The 23,207-nt window shown below is 34.1% G+C and overlaps 1 protein-coding gene across 13 annotated transcripts in view; it reads left to right on the top strand.

The window, feature by feature from the left end:
- LOC106870346 (muscle M-line assembly protein unc-89) overlaps nucleotides 1-23,207 on the top strand; it is a 151,749-nt gene that overhangs the window by 127,322 nt on the left and 1,220 nt on the right. For 3 of the 13 annotated variants that reach the window (XM_052977071.1, XM_052977070.1, XM_052977067.1), the window contains 8 exons: nucleotides 1,616-1,900; nucleotides 6,264-6,377; nucleotides 10,699-10,812; nucleotides 11,963-12,076; nucleotides 12,828-12,920; nucleotides 14,047-14,154; nucleotides 18,151-18,204; nucleotides 22,409-22,453. In XM_052977071.1, coding sequence (XP_052833031.1) covers nucleotides 1,616-1,900; nucleotides 6,264-6,377; nucleotides 10,699-10,812; nucleotides 11,963-12,076; nucleotides 12,828-12,920; nucleotides 14,047-14,154; nucleotides 18,151-18,204; nucleotides 22,409-22,453 — 927 coding nt within the window. Of the gene's footprint in view, nucleotides 1-1,615; nucleotides 1,901-6,263; nucleotides 6,378-7,744; nucleotides 7,955-10,698; nucleotides 10,813-11,962; nucleotides 12,077-12,827; nucleotides 12,921-14,046; nucleotides 14,155-18,150; nucleotides 18,205-22,408; nucleotides 22,454-23,207 lie in introns of those variants that run through there. The other 10 variants (XM_052977075.1, XM_052977069.1, XM_052977072.1 and 7 more) reach the window with 10 other exon arrangements.

Raw genomic sequence — 23,207 nt, 5'->3', positions numbered from 1 at the left:
TGTATATATATATGTATCAAACTAATGAAGGAACATCTACATTGTAGCTAATCTTGGATAAATAATAATTATGAGATTTCTTTGATATCACAGCATATGAGTTGGTATCAAAAGATTTAAACCATATTTCCTAATTACCAACAATCCTAAATACATTCTTTTAGTTTTGGGTCTTCAATCAGAGTTTAACAAAGTCTGTAGCAAAAAAAAAAAAAAAAAAAGGTTATGTCAGCTTTGTAAAATCGTTTTTCTCTGCAGGTTTGTTTTAATTTTCTAAATCTTCCATTGCAGGAAATGAAAGATCCAAATTTGATTTTAAAATATTGATTGATATCTACAAAGTTTACAGTCTCAAAGATTTCTTGGTTACTTTAGAGAAATTTTTACCATAAATATTCTTAAGGATTCTGACAAGAGACTCTGCTAAATCTTTATTGTTTATTCCCAGTTGCTTTATCCCTTACAAGTGGTAGGTAACAGTGATTAATTGTTGGTATTAGTCGCCTATCACCCTCTATTTCTCCCTCACTCATTTTCTCTCTGTTTTTCTTTCTCCACATATATATATAGTTATATGTAAAGGTGAGATCTAAGGATCCAGGTGTAGGAAATTAGTAAGTCTCAAGCAGAAGGTATAAAAAACAACTTTCAGGAACAATAGTGGTTTATTAACGCAGAAGGTTGTAAATTTTTTATGAGTGATAGAAGCAATATTAGTTAAAAATAACACCCTGTGTATCATACTTAAAGCCGATACTTTTTTGAAAGCTTAATAAAGATTTATATTTAATGCATTCATGTACACCCAGATAAGAGAAAACCTTTGCTGTGGTAACTGTTATAGAGGAGATAGTCTCCTTGGAGACTACCATCAAACAGGAGGGTTTCAGACACTTTTTCCCACTATAGAAATACTATTAAGGATGAGCTAATGAATATATATATATATATATATATATACTCTCTTACTTGTTTCAGTCATTTGACTGTGGCCATGCTGGAGCACTGCCTTTAGTCGAGCTAATCGACCCCAGGACTTATTCTTTGTAAGCCTAGTACTTATTCTATTGGTCTCTTTTTGCCCAACCGCTAAGTTACGGGGACGTAAACACACCAGCATCGGCTGTCAAGCGATGGTGGGGGGACAAACACAGACACACATACATATATATATACATATATACGACGGGCTTCTTTCAGTTTCCGTCTACCAAATCCACTCACAAGGCTTTGGTCGGCCCGAGGCTATAGTAGAAGACACTTGCCCAAGGTGCAACACAGTGGGACTGAACTCGGAACCATGTGGTTGGTAAGCAAGCTACTTACCACACAGCCACTCCTGCGCCTATATATATATATATATATATAAATGAGAAAGAGAATGGGAGAGAGAAAGAGGGAGGGAAGATTTGTCTAAGATTTCATCTATATCTTTTCTCACCAGTTACTAATATATTTCCAAATTAATCATACAATTATCCAAACCCTACAGCCTTTCACTCTTCATGCCCCTTATGTAATTCTCATAAAAATCTGCTTAAAAATAAAAAAAATTAAGAAAGGCTACAAATTAACCATTGTTTTTGTTTTTGCTCATTAATTCCTCTTAAAACAGAGGAATGGGAAGAGAAGCGCCGTGAGAATGAAAAACTTGCAGACAATGCTCTTAAAGAAAAGGTGAAACGGGCAGATGAGGAGAAGCAGAGGGTTCTGCAACAGTTCAAGGAAAATGCCAGCTTGACCAAAGACATGGAAGATCTACGCCTGAAGGCATCACAGTCTGGCTTGAAGGACCGGCAGCGTATGGCTGATGAGGAGAAAAAGAGGAAGCTGGAAGCTTTCGACCAGCTTGCGAAGAAGGACAATGTGACCACAACCACAACTACAGAAACAAGTGGAGGTAGGATTCCTGGCGCATGACAGACATTCCCCACTCCCCACCACCATCGCCGTCTGCACAAAAGAAAGAAAAAGAAGAAATAATAAATAAGCAAATAAATTAATAAAATAAACTATGCTGCACATTTTCTGCTATTGCTCTACACTGCCTGTTGCTGCAGATTGCTGATGTTATGATGGGCTGATCGTTTTCTGCTTCAGAGTTTGTTATGTTGATGATGATGAGGAGGGGGAAAAGGACGAGGAGGAGGTTTACAAAGGCAAAAACAAAAAAAAAAAAAAAAAAAAAAAAAAAAAAAAAAAAAAGAAAACTGATAACTGCTTACTAATATCTAAACACACCTGCAGAACTATGGAAAAGAATGTGCATATGTGTGAGTGGGTGGGTGAGTGTGGGTATGTGTGTGCTTGTATGTGCATGAGTGTACGTGCATAGTATATGAGGTATTTTATGCATATATAATTCTATGTATCTAGTCATGCATATATATATATATGTACACACACATGTATACACACACACACACACACACACACATATATATATATATATATACACACACACACACACACAAACATATATATATATATATCTGCAACCGTGTACGACATGTATATATAGATGTATGTATTATATGTATATAATGCATAAAGCTATCTTCTCATAAATATTTATATAATTATAATTAGGTATATAATTACTACATACTTACACACACACACACACACACACGAATCAGCGTCTGTAATACTTTGAACGTTATATTCTACAGACATATTCAATATTAATGTAACCTTCAAGTGGAATCAACTTGGCTCAGTAATATGTGCAACAAGGCTGGACGTTTGAATTACAGGTACACTCCAGTTAAAAGGATAGCCTTCCAAGCAGCTTCCATCTTACCAGTTTCACTCATAAGGCTTGGGTTGACCCAAGGCTATGGGAAAGGACGCCTGCCTAAGGTGCCATGAAGTGGAATTGAACCTGGGACCTTGAGATTGCAAGTGAACATTCTAACTATTCAGCTACGCTGAGTTCACATATATACACGAGCAGATCTACATATGCATACATGCACATACACATGCACACATACATACACACATTCTCACTCATGCATGAATACATATACACGTGTATATATGCACATACACACACAAAAATATACACACTCACCCACACACACATCCACATATACTCACACATGAACACTTATACATAAAGACATATATGCACTTTAAACACATATATACTCTTGTGCATAAGTACACACATGTACATTGCATACATTTACAGTTATGCATACATGCATATATGTGCATGTATATAAATGTGCACACACACTCACCCACTTACACATTCCTACACACATTTATACAATATTTACTCTCATACACATCTCAAATTTAAATAGACACCATTACTTTTGAAAAATTGATTTCGTGAAACAAAATGTCAATTGACGTATTTAGATACTTAGTCTAGTATTTAGTAGACATGCCTTGTGCAGTTTTTAATTATCTAACCCATTTGTGTATCACACTCAGGAGTAGTGACTGCACAGATAACAACAGTATGTAGGGGTGTCTATTTACTTTTTGAGCTGTCAGTGTGCGTATACAAACAACACATGCATAAATGCACAGATGAATGCATACATGCAATTATTGGCCAGTAAATTGAGTAAGAAATAGAGACAGAAAGAATGAAAGAAAAGGAGAGAAAGAAAGAAAGAAAGACAAAAATCTTTACATGGCTTCACTGTTTCCTAGAACTGAGTACAACTATTGGTAATTTGCTCGTTTTTGGTTTGTACTCTTTCTGGACATTTTTGCTAATCACGGCATCATGTTAAATTGCTTCACACCTCCTGTAGCATGTAAAGAAACATGGAGAAGATAAATTGTTTTTTTTTTTTTTTCGTTGCACTGCTTCTGCCATTTCATTCAAAATGAAAACAAGATTTTACAACACACAGTTATTCTATTTCTCTCTCTTTCCACCCCACCCCCACTTTTTATACCCTTCTAGCCTCTTGCCGAGAAGAGAACTCACCAAATCCCATATTCTTTATTTCACAATCATTGGTGTATTTTCATTCATTTTTGTGGAGTGAGTGAAGGGTTACACATCCACTCACCTTTCCATTGTTAATACTTGTCAGAAGAAGAAGAAAAGGACACAATATTTGTTTGTCTCTTAGTTTATTTTGTTAAAATAGGTCAGTTTTTTTTTTGTTTTTGTTTATGATGGTAATAATAATTCTTTCTACTATTGGCATAAGGCCTGAAATTTTATGGGTAGGGGGTCAGTTGATTATATCAATCCCAGTGTTGAACTGGTACTTATTTTATCAACCCTGAAAGGATGATGGGCAAAGTTGATACCAGTAGAATTTGAACTCAGAACATAAAGCCAGAAGAAATGCCACTATGTATTTTGTCCAGCACATTAACCATTCTTCCAGCTCATTGCAATAATAATAACTATAATAATGTTCTGCAGTTCTCCCCAAAATACTTTACTTTCTATCTCATCAGGAATTAGTTCCTGATGTTGGTCTCCCTGTATTTCCTCAAAAAGTAGGGCAACAAAAGACCACTTATTTTATTATTATTTGATGAAAACTCTCGGCTTATTTTGCTAGGTATGATGGAAAGTGTCAGCTGCCCAGGGCCAGCAGACTAAAGTGACACTTGTTTACTGGTCATGCTTCAAGAATCCTGCAGAGAACTCTTGCAGTTCCAAGCAATGCTGATTTTTGTAGGTGTTCTACCTTTAACCTTTAGCACACTGGACAAAATTCTTAGAAACATTTCATCCATCTTTACATTCTGAGCTCATATTCCACCAAAGTCAACTTTGCCTTTCATCTTTTTGGGGTCTCTAAAATAAGTACCAGTCAAGTATTGAGGGTCAGTATAATCAACTTGCCCCTCCCTTCAAAAAAAAAAAACTGCTTGCTCTGCACCAAAATTTGAAACTGTTACCATCATAATTATTTACTACTATTATTACTGTTTTTATTATTGTTAATGTTATAAATACTATTAATACTTTATCTATCTAGATTTACACAAGTTTTTCATTTCAGCTTAACTTACCATTTTTTTTTTTCACTTATATAATAATTATATATATTTTTTATTTCTAATTTCAGGATTCTAACTTTCAACATTTTTGTTTCTTTTTTCACAGGAAGTAAAATCGATGTAAAATAAAATAATAATTTCAAGAATTAATGAGTAAACATCTCCACATCACTTCTCCCCGCCATCCACCCAGAAAAAAATGTGAAAGAAAATATATATCATTTATCTTTTACTTGTCTCAGTCATTGGACTGTAGCCATGCTGGAGCACTGCCTCAAAGGGTTCAGTCAAACAAATCAATCCCAGTACTTAGTCTATTGGTCTCTTTTGCCAAACTACTAAATTATAGTAACATAAGCTAATACTGGTTGTCAAATTATGTCAAACACAAACACATGTACATACACACACACATACATACACATACGCGCACACATACATACACACTCACATGCACATATACGACAGGTTTCTTTCAGCTTCCATCTACCAAACCCATTCACAATGCTTTACTCAGCTCAGGGCCATAGTGGAAGACACCTGCCCTAGGTGTTGCACTGTGACATACATAACCTAAAGGAGAATCAGTGTTTAATTCAACTGTTGACATAGGTATAACGTGAATGGGGATCAGGGCTCAGTTCAACTATTGTCACAACATGGAGGGAAATCAGAGTTTGGTTCAATTGTTAAGTATAACATGGAAAGACTCAATTGAATTGTTGACACAAGTGCAGCATAAAAAGAAATGTACTCCATTAATCCATTAGCATTCAGATTACTCTGTCTAATAAAAGGCTTATTTATTCATATTGTTTTGAATAGATCATGCATTATCTTGTAGCTTTGAGGTTTCAGTAATGTGATTGTTTATTTTTAGAATGACATTGTTGGGTAGTTGTGAGATGCTAGATCTGACCAATTTAAACATGAAACAGGTAGAATATTTGGGTTAGATATGACTGGTTTAAATGCTAAAGAGTTAAACCAGTTTTCCACCCACACACATCGTGCAAACCCTTTGAGTGGTATACCTTATGACATGCGAGCTTACACAACTTACACATGCATGCACACACACTTGTTTGATAAGAGCATCAGCTGTTACCATGGCAATATCTACACAGTTGTCAACTTAATGAGCTTGTCTTATCTAGTTAGACTGCCATCTTTTACTATACAGATACCTGAGAAACAAAGTTGCTGGATACATTGTTTTCACTTTTTAGTTAAACTTTGGTACTGTAACCATAGCAACATCTTAATTCCAGGCTCACCAAAAGAGGGAACTGAGAAATCAGGGGATTCTACAGAAGATGAGGCCAATAAGAACAAGGATTGTTCAGAAACCAGTAAATCTGGTGAAGGTGATAAAGAGAATATTGGTAAGATTAGTTCCTGTCCCAAGTAGTTTGGTAGATGTTATGTCAGATGACCAGTTCCCTGTCTTAGTTCTCTATCTGTACTAGATTTTCCTCTATAATATTTCAATGATATCTAACCCAATAATATTTAATATAACTTCTTTTTCTCCTCTCATGTGTGTCTATATGTTAACAATCCTTCTATCCTTTTTTCATAGTGTAATTTCTATAGCATCTTAGTAATATTTTAGTGACTATATTTACCTAGTTTTGATAGTTTATTTTTATTGTTCTAGTCGTTTGTCTGTGGCATATTTAAAATCCTGTACTAGTCTTATTACATCTAATGTTTATAACCCTCTTGTAGACTATTTACCATTCTGTTTTCTTCCATCTTTTAATCACTTTTTAAATGACATCTCTATCTTTTATCCTTGTAATAAATCACAACCAAATTTTGTTATCATAAATAATACCTTCCTAGTACCAATGACTATATTTCTCTCTTTTATTGTGTTTTCACAATGATATCTTTATCATTCTGATGAAATTCTCTTTATACTTTTGGTTTGTGTATAACTCATTGACATCATCATTTGACAACTCCAGTTGGGACAAACCTCTCTAACCTCTCCCAGCAAACAAGATCCTACATTACCATACCAAGGTCCTGCCTTACTCCATCAAGGTTTCAAACCTCATATCCTGAATCTCTGGCTATGACAACTGGATCAGAAAGCTTACATCATTTCCTGCTGACTTGGCCAGGTCTTTAAAAGACAAATGAGAAAGCCAGTTTATCATTTGTCCTTTGTAATCTAATATACATATACACAGTGAAACTGTGTAAGAAGAAGTTTACTTCCTAACCACAAGGCTGTGGTTTCAGTCCCACTGCATGTCATTTTGGGCAAGTGTCTTTTACTACAGCCCCAGGCGAACCAAAGCCTTCAGTATATTAACTATAAATATACAAAACTTTATAAGCATGTATAATATGTATCTTTTATCTCTTACTAGTTTCAGTCTTTGGACTGTGGCCATGCTTGAGCACTGCCTTGAAGAGTTTAGTCAAACAAATCAATACCAGTACTTGTGGAGTGGGGACAAACACAACACAAAGTTACATACACATGCTGGGCTTCCACATAGTTTCTGTCTAACAAATTCACTCACAAGGCATTAGTTAACCTGGGGCTATAATAGAAGTCATTTACTCAAGATGCCACGCCATGGAACTGAACCCAAAACCACATGATAGCAAGGCAATCTTCTTAATCTTGCAGCCATATCTGCACTTATATACATAATAATCAATATCAAACTAGAAACATGATTTTGTTTAGTTAGATTTTGATACTGTATTTATGGAACCATCATAATTTCAGACCCACAACAAGAGGTAACTGAGAAATCAGGGGATTCTACAGAAGACGACATTAATAAAAACAAGAATTGTTCAGAAACCAGTAAAACTGGTGAAAATGATAAAGAGAATAGTGGTAAGGTTAGATTTTGCCCTCTATTAGTTTGCTAGATGTTTTGTCAGATTGTCAGTTCCTATTTTAGTTTTCTGTCCAGTATAGATCTTCACCCTCTATTTCATTGTTATGTAATTACACTCTCCACTTTATAATAATTTAGTATCTTTGTGTGTTTAGTATAGTGTTGATATTTTTTATTATTATGATGATTTGACTTTGGCATCTTTATCGTCACTGGGTTGCTATCTTTTAACAAAACCATCAATAAACTTTCTTTTGAAGTACAGGTATACATCATCTTATTTCAATAATTGATTCCAAGATATGCAACTCAACTTGGAAAAATGACATAACATGAACAATCATTAAAAAAAAATCTATTGCCAGTGCCACATAAAAAGCACCTGTGTTGGTGCCACATACAAAGCTTCTGTGCTGGTGCCACGTACAAAGCATCCAGTACACTCTGAAAAGTGGTTGGCATTAGGAAGGGCATAGAAACCATGCAAAAACAGACAACTGGAGCCTGGTGCTGCTCTCCGGCTTGCCAGCTCCCGTCAAACCATCCAACCCATGCCAGCCTAGAAAACACATGTTAAATGTTCATGATGATGACAAACTATTCTAATAAAGGGTTTGTACATATTTTAACATGTACTTTCCTTGCTATTCCACTTCAGTATTGGTTTTTAGATGCTTTCTTTTATTTTTATGCTTTTAAATATTGTTGACATTAAAGGCTGCTCATGTGACTCAAACCGTCATTTCCTGTAAACATGACAGGTTTTTCAAACATTGGGCCAAAGCAGTTCTTTGGGGTTTTCTATACATTTTAGAAAGTTTAGTCTTACCAGCAAAAGCTGTATGTTGTTGAAATCTTTAAGAATTTATAAACTTTTGAGAGAATGTGAAATAATTGTTTTTTTGGAAATAGTGCATCTCAAAGCACACAGAAAGTTATAAATAATAGCATGTAAATATTGAGTTGAAAATCCTTCTTGGATAGAAAAAGTCAAAGGCTGCCTGTGAGATTTGAACCTACATCTCCTGTAGATCTACTGTGGCTTTAAGTCCCACATGTAGCCTTTAACTTTTTCTGTCCTAAAGAATTTTTATGCTGTAATTTATAACTTTATTTGTGCTTCAAGTTCTACTTTTAAATATGTTTACTGAGACTAATGTAAAGTCAGATAAATCTAGAGAAGTTAAGGTTTATTTCTTAAAAAGAAATGATATAAAGTTGAAAAAGACATGATGAAGTATGCCTGTTTTTACTCTGATACTTTCTACCATCATTTAGACTCTACTCTCTTGAAGTGGTGTCTATATTTTTACCCTTGTAATTTTGATAAATTTCAATAAACCTTTGTAAGCCCCAAGTAGTACCTTCCTAGTAACTAGTGTCTATATTTCTTTCCTTCTTGAGTTTTCACAATAGCATTTACATAATCCTTTAGTAACTAATCTTTCATTAAACATTCTACAGTATATTTTTACTGTATATTTTACAGTAAAACTTTTACATTATCACCATCTTCTGGCTTTTATTATTATTTGTTTCAGTCTTTGGTCATGCTGGGGCACCACCTTGAATGTTTTAGTCAAGTGAATTGACCCAAGTGCTTATTTTTAAGCCTGATACTTATTCGATCAGTCTCTGTTTTACTGAATTGCTAAGTCAGAAGGACATAAAGAAACCAACACTTGTTGTCAAGCAGTAGTGGTGGTGGTGGTGGGGGGGATTCTCTCAGTTTACATCTATCAAATCCACTCACAAGGCTTTGGCTGACCCGGGGCTGTAATAGAAAAAATTTGCTCAAGGTGCCATGCAGTGGGATTGGACCCAACACCACATGGTTAGGAAACAAGCTTCTTTCTACACATTGACACCTGCACCAAAGAAAAAAAAACGACAGCTTGTACCACGTTTACACTTTCTATCATCTTTTAGTTTCTCTGCCCTTCTTAAATGGTATTTATATTTTTATCATTATAATGCAGTTTTTCACCATCCTTATTACCCTAAATAGTACCTTCCTATAGCTAAGTGCCTATACTTCTCTCCTTCTTGTGTTTTTGCAGTGGCATCTCTAACATTCTATTGAATCTGTCTCATTTTTTTGTTTGTACATGACTCATTGTAACTTAATGTATGTCTTCATTTATAGACCACTTTGCTGTATATGCGCCCTGACAGCAATATCATCATAAACAGTCTCTCAAGACTGGTTAGAAGCTCTACTGTTTTTATGGAATTATCTACACATGTAAGGAAAGGCAAAAGCTTGGGGAGTCAACCCCAATAACAAATTGAGAAGTAGAATCTCTCAGGTAGTTCAGTGCCCTCTTTGACACACCTCCAGGAACACCTGAATAGTTCTCCAGCCCTATAAGGCAGTTCACCTTGGAGAAAGCCACTCAAATTTAAGACCTACAGCTTGCTGGTTATTGCAGTTGTCTTAGCCCACTGAGCGACTGTGATCAGACCTCAAAATCTAAAGAGTAAGATCAGATTGCATGGCTTGATTCAGATTTTAAAACTACAAGAAGAAAAGCCCTGCAGTGTCAGTAATCAGTTTACATAAGCTCTTGAGGGTATGTTGCTCTTCATGATCTTTGCACACAAAGAAAATGCTATCATCTACACACTTGTCAGTAGATTTATCTAGTCTAAAATGGTTAGACAACAAGCTGTTTAGAAATATCTACACAGTAGTCAGTGTAGTTAACAGGTCTGATCTAGTTAGACCACCAGCTGTTGCCATAGAAATATCTACACAATATTCAATCTTGCTAGGTACACCATTTTGTTCAGTTAGACTTTGATTCTGTAACCATAGCCAACATCTAAATTCCAGACTCACCAAAAGAGGGAACTGAGAAATCAGGGGATTCTATAGAAGACGATGTCAATAAGAACAAGGATTGTTCAGAAACCAGTAAATCTGGTGAAAGTGATAAAGAGAAAATTGGTAAGATTGGAACCTAGAACCTGCTCGCATTAGTTTTGTAGGTGTTGTTGTCAGATTGTCAGTTCCCTATCATAGTTGCCTGTTTATACTAGATTTCCCTTTATAATGTTTTAATATGTTACACAATAATACTTCTGAAACATTTCTTTTTCACCCAACAGTATCTATATTTCAACAATTTCCACATTTCTTTGATTATAGCATATTTTCTATTGCATCTTGGTATTTCCTTGTATGTTTTCATATTTTTTCTTATTCTATTTACTTGACTGTGACATCTTTATCACTTCTCTGTAGCTGTCTTTTTACTTGACAACCCTGACTATACTAAAGCATTTTCGGCAATCATTTAAATTTAGTCTCTACTCTTTTGAATTGATATCTATATTTTTATTATTGAAATGAATTTCAGTAAACTCTTGTCCACCCCAAATAGTACCTTCCTCGTAATTATTGTTTATATTTCTCTCCTTGTGTTTTCACTCTGACATCTACATCATTCCTTAGTAAAAAAAAACAAAACCTTTTAAAAAATGTTCTGCAGTGTATTTTTCCTGGATGATTTTCTACCATCTTTTAGTGACTCTAGCCTTTTTTTTTTACTTATGTCTATCTTTTTATCTTTATAGTGCAGTTCTTCCCCATCCTTGTTACCATATATAGTATATTCCTTATAGCTGAGTGCCTATACTCCTCTCTTTGTGTTTTTGCTGTGGTATCATTAACATTGTATTGAATCTCTCTCTTTTATGATTTATATGTACAATTCATTGTAACCTTATGTATTTTTTTTACTTATACGAGACCTTATCTATATATGTGTGTGTGTGTATATATATATATATATATACACACACGCATACATATTTATTTATACCTGTATGAATATCATTCACCTCAAATGATTAGCTATATGATCAACTTGCCAAAGAAGTACATATACAGTAGTCCAACCTGAACAAGCTTGAAGACCAAAATATAAACTGATGGCAATAAGAATGAGAGCAACATCGGTGGCAACAGTATAGTAAACTGTTCTGATCTTGTTAGATTGCAACAGATATATCTACACAACATTCACATTTAATAGGCACATCATAATGTTTAGTTAGATTTTACTAATGTAACTGTAGCAACATCTTAATTCCAGACTCACCACTAGAAGTAACTGAAAAATCAGGGAATCCTACTGAAGACGACGTAAATAAGGACAAAAATTGTTCAGAAAACAATAAAACTGGTGAAGGTGATAAAGAGAATATTGGTAAGCTTGGAACCTAGAATCTGCCCCTTTTAGTTTTGTAGATGTATCAGATCACTAGTTCCCCTATCTTAGATGTTTATCTATTATAGATCTTCACTCTTTCTTTCATTCTAATAACCTCTTTAGGTATTCTAGTGTCTCTCTAGTGTTTGTATTTTTTATAATGTTAGTTTCTTGTTTATGGCATCTTTATCATCCTTTGGTTATAGAATAAATGTAAACAGTTTATAGTTTATATTTACTATAACTTTTACTAGTATCCATTAGTCCCTTCCTTTTGAATTGATGTCTATAATTTGATCCTTTGAATGAATTCCACAAAATTCTTTGCTACTTTAAATAGTACCAATTGTACCTTCCTTGTAGCTACCAACAATATTTCTATTCTGCTTGTGTTGTTATAATGGCATTTATATTAATCAATTTAATTCTTCTTTTGTCTGTTTTGGGGATAGCTCTTTTTGACGCATACAGTAAATTGCAAAGAGCCATCTTCATTTGCATACATCATAGGATATCTTCATCTCAGCATATTCTTCCTTGTTATCATTTTTTTCACCTTCCATAGACAGGTTGAAGGATTAGCTTTTGCTCTAGGAAAATCTATGCAGTAGATAGCATAATAAACCGGTTTAACTTGATTAGACCATCAACTGTTTTCATTGAGGCATCTGCTCAATATCAACTGCTACTAGGTACATTATTTTCTTAGACTTATTAACTGTAATCATGAAAACTGTCTTAATTCCAGACTCACCAAAAGAAGGAATGGATAAATCAGGGAATTTTACAGAAGATGGTGGCAATAAGAACAAAAATTGTTCAGAAAATAGTAAAACTGAAGGTAATAAAGAGAATATTGGTAAAATTAGTTCCTGTCCCAAGTAGTTTGGTAGAGCTTATGTTAGCCCACTTTCTGTCTTAGCTGTCTATCTTTAAGAAATCTTCCTATCTAATATTTCAATTATATATAACAATAATCTTTATTGAAACATAAACACTCAATAGTGTCTACATTTTAACAACCTCTACATTTCTTTGATAGTAGTGTATTTTCTAGAGAACCATAGTAACATTTTAGAATCTGCATGAATACAACATAGTGTTGATATCTTTGATCAGTTAAACAATTTAATTGTGGCATCTTCGTCATTAAGAAGCTGTCTTTTAATAAAATAGACAGCTGCCAAGGTAGATTCATATATTCCATCAACTCTAACCCTCTGGTCTTTAATCCCTTTCATTCCAACCCACCTGAAAGCAGCTCTGTTTCTTTGATACAAACTTCATATTTTAAAGTGATCTGAAACAAACTTTCCATCAAAATTTCATATTAATTTATGTTCCAAACAGCAGCTTAATTAATAATAACCAGGTTATTTTATTAAATTCTTCATTGTTTTCAAAATTAATTGAAATGAAGACAGTTTTATTTCAATAGAAATATGGTAACAAAAGGTTAGTAACAGATGTTTAATGAAAAACACCAACATTCTCATTACTCTAAATGATGCATTCCTTATAATTGTCAATATTTCTCTCTTTATTGTGTTTTGACAATGACATAATATTAACTGAGATCTTTGTTACCATTTGTTTGTACATGATATTTTTCTAACATAAGTATCTTCGCTTATATACCTCACCGTTGTACATACACACAGATATATATATATATATATATATATATATATATATATATATATATTTATATACGCACACATATATGTATATGTATGTACATATATATATGTACATGTGTGTATGTCATCAGTATCCAAAGACTGGTTATACTACAACCTGTTACCATGGAAATATCTACACAGTAGTCATTGTAGTTAACAGGTCTAATCTAGTTAAACCACAAACTGTTGCCATAAAAATTTCTACACAATATTCAGTCTTGCTAGGTACACCATTTTGTTTAGTTAGACTGTGCTTCTGTAACCATAGCAACATCTTAATTCCAGACTCACCAAAAGAGGGAACTGAAAAATCAGGGGATTTTACAGACGATGTCAATAAGAACAAGGATTCAGAAACCAGTAAATCTGGTGAAGGTGATAAAGAGAATATTGGTAAGATTAGTTCCTGTCCCAAGTAGTTTGGTAGATGTTATGTCAGATGACCAGTTTCCTATCTTAGTTCTCTATCTATACTAGATCATCCTATGTAATATTTCAATGATAACTAACACAATTATATTTGTAGAAACCTCTTTTGCCCCTTCTCATTAGTGTCTATATTTTAACATCAGTTTCTATATTTCTCTTATTATAGTATATTTTCTATAGCATCTTTATAATCTCTTACTCTTGTGTTAATCTAACATATTGTCACTATTTCTTATCATTCTGGTAACTTGACTGTGGCCTCTTTATCATTTCATAGTAATAAGTCTCTTTTAACTAACATTCGACAGTGTTTATTTACTATAACATATTCTCTCCTCATTTACTCTCTACCGTTTCAACTGATGTCTACAGAATAATTCTAACATTCCTGTGACTCTAAATAGTAACTTTTTTTGTAGCCTGTGTCTCTAGTTTTTTTTCTTTGTTTTTACAATGACAACTTTATTACACTGTTGAAACACTTTTTCTCTTTTAGTGTTTATTTGTGGAGGATTCTTTCGTAACTTAATGGACGTTTTCATTTATACTTCAGTGAAGATTATTGCCTAGCTAACCTCTTTTGATGTGGAGCAGCCATACACATACATACATATATATATATATATATATATATATATATGTATATAAACATATATATACACATGCATCTATATACATAAACATATATACAGACACATATATACATGTATATTATGTATGTACATTTATATATATACATATGTATATATATGTGTGTGTGTGTTATATATACATTCATATATATATATATATATATATACACACACACTCATATAGATATTTATATGTGTGTGTGTGTGTGAGAGAGAGAGAGAGAGAGAGTGTGTAGTTGCTTCACCTGCTAGAAATAACAAGCCAAAGAACCTAACAAGACCCTTTTGTTGGCTCCCTACCACCATTAACTGACATTGTTGTTGTATTGCCCAACATCAGCCCTAACCAAAAAGCCTACAAAATTCAAAGTTATTCTAGCCATGATCATCTCATCTTTTATAGACCAAAGACTATTACATTATCCAATGGTACCCAACCATTTTTTAAAATTTCTTATTTAAATGTGAGTAGACATGTGGTTCCCCTACAGGAATCTTCTCTGTCACACCACTTTTATATTTTAACCCTCATCTGCTAACATAAAGCCCCTCCCATTAGGTTTTATAGGCTTGCAAGCTGTATGGTGACCTCACTAGTGCTGGTGGCATGAGAAAAGTCCTCAGAAGTCTATGCAAAGTGGTTGGCATTAAGAAAGGCATCCAGCCACACAAACTATGCCAAAGCTGACACAAGAGCATGATGTAATCCATGGACCCTGCAGTTCCTTGTCAAACTGTCCAACTCATGCCAGCATAGAACATGGACATTAAACAATAATGGTGTTGATGATGACAGAGGATGTAGGCCTAGAGAAATGGGGGGGGGCTATTTCTAGCAATGTCGACCAACCACATATATGAAGCACCTTGCATTGGCTCACTTCTTCCCTCACTGACATTCAGCATTAAAAAGCCAATATATACAAAAGCAAAGAATTCACACGCTAAAACCACTGCCACCAGTTGCTGAAACTTGATTCCTCAGAGTTGGTCTGCAAACAGAATATAGAACTATACCATGATAAAGGAAATATGTTTCTTTAGAACTTATTCTAGTTACTGTTGCATTGCAAAACAGTGAAGAAGGTTTTAGCTGAAGCTTCTGATTACATTTGTCTGTGACTACAAACAGTAAATTAGAGTTGGCATTATATGGCTTACTGGAATTATCAACATACACCCATCTTGAATTTAGTATCAGCAAGAAATTCAATACACACATACGTGCACGCACAAACACATACTTACATACATACTGTGTATAGTGTGGTTACTTAAGATATGTGGTACACATATATACTAATATATACATATATACAAATGTATCTGCTTACCTGGATGCCACTTATAGCCACTCTTTACCTCATAGAATTGGTCCCTCGTAAAGACATTGGAGTCTAAGTTTGAATCATTTGAGTGCTACTAAGTGTTTTCTATACTGAGAATCTCTGTATCTCATCTGTTGACTATATATACTAATATACACATACACACACATGCACAAACATATGAATTGGTGAATTCTTGTGTTTAAAAGTGAAGAAGAAAGAAAAAGTGCTCAAAGAAATTACATTTAATCAGAATTTGGGATTTATTGAATCCTTAGCCTGAGTTTTCAGGATACCAATAATTCTAACAGTAAGCATTAATAAATATATGAATATATACCTTTCTATCTCTCTCTGTCTATCTATCTTGACCAGACTATCAGACATTGTTACACACCCCTGGCCACATTGTACCTCCTCACATTGTTGCAGCTATTGAATTTCCCCTGGATAGAATGCCAGATCTGTTGCCAAGGTCACCCATTTACTGCTGAGTGGACTGGAGTAATGTGAAATGAAGTGTTTTGCTCAAAAACAAAATGTATGGCTGGTCTGGGAATTGAAACTATGAATTTGCAATCATGAGTGCAATACCCTAACCACTAGGCCAGCCAGCTTTACTTTATATAAGACACCTATTTCTACCTCTCTGTCACACTCTAAATTTTCATCACCTTGTCACCTCCTCCAAAGCCCCCTCCACTCACAAAAGATCTTTTATATATATATATATATATATATATATATATATATATAAAAAAACATGTATCTGTGTGTGTATGTGTATGTATACATATAATTAGTAGCTTTTCATATATATATATATGTATGCATGTATGTATGTATAATAAGGATGGATAAACACAGTTCAGTTCAATTTATGGTTTGGAAGGAAATATCCATCAAACTATATTGGCATTACATCATAATAAAAAGATAATCTATCCCTGCATCTGGTACATAACTGTCAATTATCAAAATCAATTGTGCCAATATTTGAAAATAGGACAACCTGAATCGTCATACATTGATTAATAAATTTTATTGGTCAATTACTTTTTCCTTTGAGTGTTCTAGACTAGCCTACTGTATGCTGACAAGCTATTGACACAATCTATATAATCCATATAAACTGATATATATATATATGTGTGTGTGCAAACACATATGCACATGCATGCACACACACACATGCAGCAATAAGTAAACTTAACACTGCTACAGTAGGTTGATAGATTCAAGTTTACCTGTTGAGTAGCTCAAAATATAACACTATAATACTTACTGTAACATCCCCTTACCACTCATTAACATCAGTCTTTTAACTAATTACTATATTTATTATCCTCTAGTGTCTTTACAGTGATATCTTCATCATATTTTTCTCTCTATATATTCCTCCTTTATCCCACTTTACTATTATATGTTAGAATCTCTATATGTGCTTATATTTTTCACATTCACCTTATTAATTGCAGCATTTTCATTACTCCTTGTACTTGCTTTTAAGTAGATGCAAAAATGTCAAGGTGGATACACTATTGGGCCACCCACTCGAGTTTTGAGGTCAAGTTCACTGCAACATAGTTCCTTGTATTTTGAGCAAACCCCATAATTCTAGATTCTTCACTTTATATATCAGTGTGTAAGGAGAAACAAATTCTTCGGTGAATACTTTCGAAGACAGATTGACACCTTGTCCAAAGGTAGCTCTTTCCTTCATTCCTTAAATATTTAAAAGCTGAATTATGACATCAGTTCCTAAAAGGTGTCTTTTGTTAAAAAATTCTATGATTGAGCAGAAAATTCTTTGATTCACAGAGAAAAATATTTGCAATGTTCTGTGAAAGAATACTTGGTTTTTGATGATTTTGTGGTGGAAAATTGGTGGAGGGTGGGGAGCAAGAATTTCATTATGGCAAATGATATGTTCTCAGATGCTCTTCACCAAAATTCCACCACTTATCTCATTTTGATATTTGATGTTACAAAAATTCCAGATGAATGCAATGAGTCTAAGACAGAATCAAAAGAGAATCAAGAAGAGAAGACAGGTAATACTTTCAATTGGGTGCTGTGATATCAAGTTTGGTAGATAATTTTAGAAAACTACTTTTTGTTTTATAGGAATGAATGGTGGTATTGGAGGTGGAGATAGGTAGCAAATTACCTAGGCAACATTATGCTTGAAAAACATAGTTAAGTAGAAGGCTAATATACTTAATGCAGTGAGCCATAAAATGCTTGGTTTATTAAAATTACACTTGTGGATAATTGTCATTGATCCAGGATCTGGCAAATAGTGGTGAGACTATTTGTTGCTGATGAAGTCTAAAAAGATCAGAACATATTCAGAGTTATACTACTTACCAAAGATCTGACTCACTCCCTCCACTTTATGTCTACATAAAAAATTTTAATCAATTCAAATTTTGAAGTTACCTCCCTTAGAAAGGATTAATCATTAAAGCTAACAATTTAATTTATTTCTCTTCACTACTATTTTTTTTTTTTGATTTTTAATTAAGCAAAAACTTTTGTGGCTTGTTGCATTAAGCATATTATCACTCCTCCCACATATATTTTTTAATATTTTTAAAATTTAATTTTTTGTTTAGTGGTACCATTTCATATATCTTTTAAAAAGTGTATTCTTTCTTTAATAGTAATGTTTGAGAGATCCTTCTAGAAAGATCTTATTTTGTTTTTCCTATTTTTAGTTATGTTTCTTCTTTTTTAGTAATTTAGTTTCGATTTTCTTTTTTGTTAATTTTGATATTTCATTATATTTACTCTGCATTGCATGTCTTTTTTTTTTCCATTAGCCCAATTGATATGACTAAATGTAGACTGATTTCAAATCATAGTGTACAAAGAATTCATTTGGAAATTATAGACAATAGTATCTTTGACAAAAACCAGGTTGTTGTTTTCTCCATCTAATACAGGTGTTATGAACTTTCTCCATCTGATATAGGTGTTATGAAATTAATGCATCCAAGTAAAATTGTGGAGATGGTAGATGTTGGTATGTCATCACAAAGACTGTTGTACATAAATGCTGAGACACCACCTAGAAGGGTTTAGTCAAATGAATCAACTCCATTGCTTATTTTTAAGTCTAGCATTTATTCTATTGGTCTCTTTTGCAGAACTGCTAACTAATAAGGACATAAACAAACCAACAATGGTTGTCAAGAAGCGGTGGGGAACAAACACAAAGACACACACACACATCTTTTAGTTTCTGTTTACCAGATTCACTCACAAGGCTTTGGTCAAACCAAGGCTGTAATAGAAGACACATACCCAAGTTTCCACACTGTGGGACTGAACTCAGGACCATGTGGTTGGGAAACAAGCTTCTTACCCACACAGCCATATCTGCACTTATCTTTATCCTTTATTTTTTTTACTTGTTTCAGTCATTAGACTGCAGACATGCCGGGGCACTGATTTGAAGAACTTCTTAGTTACATGTATCAAACTAAGTACTTATTTTTTTAAAGCCTGTTCTTCCAGTCTCTGTTGCCAAACCACTAAGCTATGGGGACACAAACAAACCAACACTGGTTGTCAAGCAGTGCAGGTGGGTGCGTGGAAAAATACAGACACGCACATATATACATACGGCAGGCTTCTTTCAGTTTCTTTCTACCAAATCCACTCACACGGCTTTCTTTGGCTAAGGCAACAGTAAGAGATACTTGCCCAAGGTGACACACAGTAAGACTGAACCTAGGGTCATGTCATTGAGAAACAAGCTACTTTTCCACATAGCCACGCCTGGCACCTATAATGGTAATTATTTCTTTGATCCCACTGAAGGATAAAAGGGCAAGGTTGATTTGAGTGGGATTTGAACTGCAAAGAAATGTAATTAAAATATTGCTAAGCAATTTAGTTCACCCTTCCATTCTTTCATGGCATAGCACGCTACCATTTCTGCCACACCTACTGCATAAATAAACAGAAGTTGCAAGTAGTAGTAGCAGTGGTAGTAGTAGTAGTTAGTAAGTAATGGGTTGTGATCTTTAAAAGGTCACTGACAAACAGGGTTATTGTTACTAGGTGTCATCTTATTGTTGGTGTTTTGAAAGAGTCTTGTTTACCATACCAAAAAGTCATTCTGGAAATAAACACACACACAATCAGTGTGATGTGTGTGTGTCTATACAGTATATACACACACACACACTCATGTTTTAAGTTCTATTTTTGCCTGTTTGCATCACCAAATGTATATACATATAATATATGTGTGCGTGCGTATTTACAGATGTACCTCAACTTACAACAATGTAGTGTGAAAATAAATCTTTAAAAAACTTTATTAGCTTGTATCTGTTTTAATAAATGGTTTTTACATATTTTCACATATATTTTATTTGATTTTCCATTCAGTATTAGTTTTTAGGTGTTTTTTCTAGTTTGTCTGCTTTTAAATATCTTTGCTGAGACCAACATGAAGTTGGATAAATTGACTGAAGTTTAGAGGGTTTTTTTGTTTTTTTAAATTTCTTAAAAGAAAGAATATAAAGTTGAAGATGCATAACTTGAAATGATTTAAGTTGATGTATACTTGTGTGTATGTGTGTATATGTGTGTGTGTGTATGTATGTATGTGTGTGTGTGTATATATATATATATATATATATATATATATATATATATAGGTGTGTATTTATTCATATGTGGATGCATATATATATAATATACATATATATGCAAGTGTATGTATTCGTGTACGTGTATATATGTGTGCGTGTGTAGGTGTATACGTTTGTGTGCTAGAATTTTAAAATGTCACAAGAGCCTGCTTAAAATGTTACTGAGTCTGGGGTAATGATCTCTTTCTTTATCACTCTCTGTGTATGTGTTTGTGTGAATAGGACTTTATTTAACTTGACATCTGAATGTTTTACAGAAAAAAGTGGAGGTAGGGTTCGGTACAGGCATGTTGATAGGTCATAAAGTCCTCTTCAGAATTCCAAAATCACAGTTTCAAATCCTCTGCATGATATCTTGGGAAAGCACTTTCTACTATATACTTGAATTGAGCCAAGCTTTGTGAATGGAACTAGTTTGAGCTTTCTTTATGGTGAATACTCATATGGTAGGGATTCACATATGTAATATGGTGAGTTAAATAATCTTGATGAACTGAGATTAGCCTTGCAATAAGATAACAAAGACTCCCTTTAGATATGATATTGCCCGCTAATCTTCATAAGCAGTAGTCTCCAACATCTGAACATATGCATGATTTAGTAAAGACCATAGTTGACTTTATTCCAGGCAAACGCTACAATGCAGAGAGAAAACAATAACTGTCTCAATTAACATTTGATTGGTACCTTTTTTATATTAGCTTTTTGTTGTCATTGTTTTAACCAATTTTTTTTTTTATTTTGTTTAATTTCAGTTTGAAAATTGTAATTACTGAAACTATGGTCGGTTTAATGAATCAAAATTAAAAATAACATCACACAAAAAATAAACAAATATATTTTATGGTATATCATGTTGAAAGCACCAGTTCTCATTCGGTCACCTAAGTTAAGCAATGTCGTGACTTGTTAGTACTTAGATATGTGACCACTTGGGAAACCTAGGTGCTGTAACCATTTCACATTTTTTAGGTGCAGGTGTGGTCAGAAGTTTGCTTTTCAACCACATGGTTCCAGTTCTGCTATGTGGCACTTTGGGCTGACCAACGCCTTTCATGTGGATTTGGTTAACAAAAACTGATAAAAACCTGTGATATGTATCTGTGTGTGTTTTCGTGTTTGTGTTCATCCTTGTAACATAGCAGTTCAGCAACACAGACTGATAGAGTAAGTAACAGGTTCGATAAATAATTACATATATAATGGGCTTCATTCAGTTTCTGTCTGCCAAATCTACTTGCAAGGCTTTGGTTGGCCCAAGGCTATAGGAGAAGACACTTTCCAAAGTTGCCATGGAGTGGGACTGAACCTGGACTATGTAGTTGAGAAGCACACTTCTTACCACATAGTCATACCTGCACCTAAGTTAAAGCTATTTTTTATTTTATTTCATATAGTGACAGAATATCACTAATTTCATATCAATTTTTCAGAGTATCTTTAACCTGCTTTCAGTCAAAGTAAGTCACTAGCAGAATCACCCACCTTGTTCAAATCTGCTGAGCTGCAGCACACTGGTCTCTGATGATGTGTCTATAGTAATATGTTAAATGTATTAATTTTCATGATTTCTGTTGTATGATTGCAGATACACAGACTGTGGTCACCAAAGATGATAGTGGTGGTATGAAAGGTAGGTATCCTCTCTCTTCATATATCATCCAGTGTTTTAAATCTGGGTTTTGTCCCCATTAATGGGGGTAGCTGGATCTACCTCAATGTCATAGCAACTGAGGCAGGCAGCTCAACCTATGGGCTGGCTGGTGCCCATTCTCCCTTGCTATCATGAGGCTTTTTTGGAGCTGGATTTTCTATGGGGAGCATGCCCTTGCTTACCCCCAACCTCAGTTTCTAGACATAAGTGATCCTGAGACCAAGGCCTCTACCATGATTTTTAAGAAATGTGGTGGAAAACTAGCTCAGGAAGGCATGGACACTACTCCCTGAGACCCCTTTCGGAGCCCCCTACCTATATATATATATATATATATATATATATATATATGCATGCATGGAAGATGGATGTTAAATGATGATAATAATGATAACGTCACCATCACTTGTGATCACTCCAGACACCATGATGTTGACTGGATTGACTTTTATCACTCTCGGTACATGTACTTAGATTGCACTGTCCTCAGATTGACACCCAAACACTCTGAAATGTTCATATTGGAGCTTTTGGCATGAACGCCAAGCAGTACAGCATGTCATTTTCAAATTTTTGGCAGAGTGAATTGCAGCATGGTGCTGTTTTTCTCACAGATGGTACCCAACTGACCCTACTATACTGTATAGTCGATAAAATCAAAAATAAACAATGTGCATGCAATAAATTAAAAATATAAAATGGCAAAAATTTGCCCATCACACCCTGTATATAT

The sequence above is a fragment of the Octopus bimaculoides genome, chromosome 26, assembly GCF_001194135.2.
Source record: "Octopus bimaculoides isolate UCB-OBI-ISO-001 chromosome 26, ASM119413v2, whole genome shotgun sequence".
Lineage (NCBI taxonomy): Eukaryota > Metazoa > Mollusca > Cephalopoda > Octopoda > Octopodidae > Octopus > Octopus bimaculoides.
This window is presented reverse-complemented; position numbering and strand designations above follow the sequence as displayed.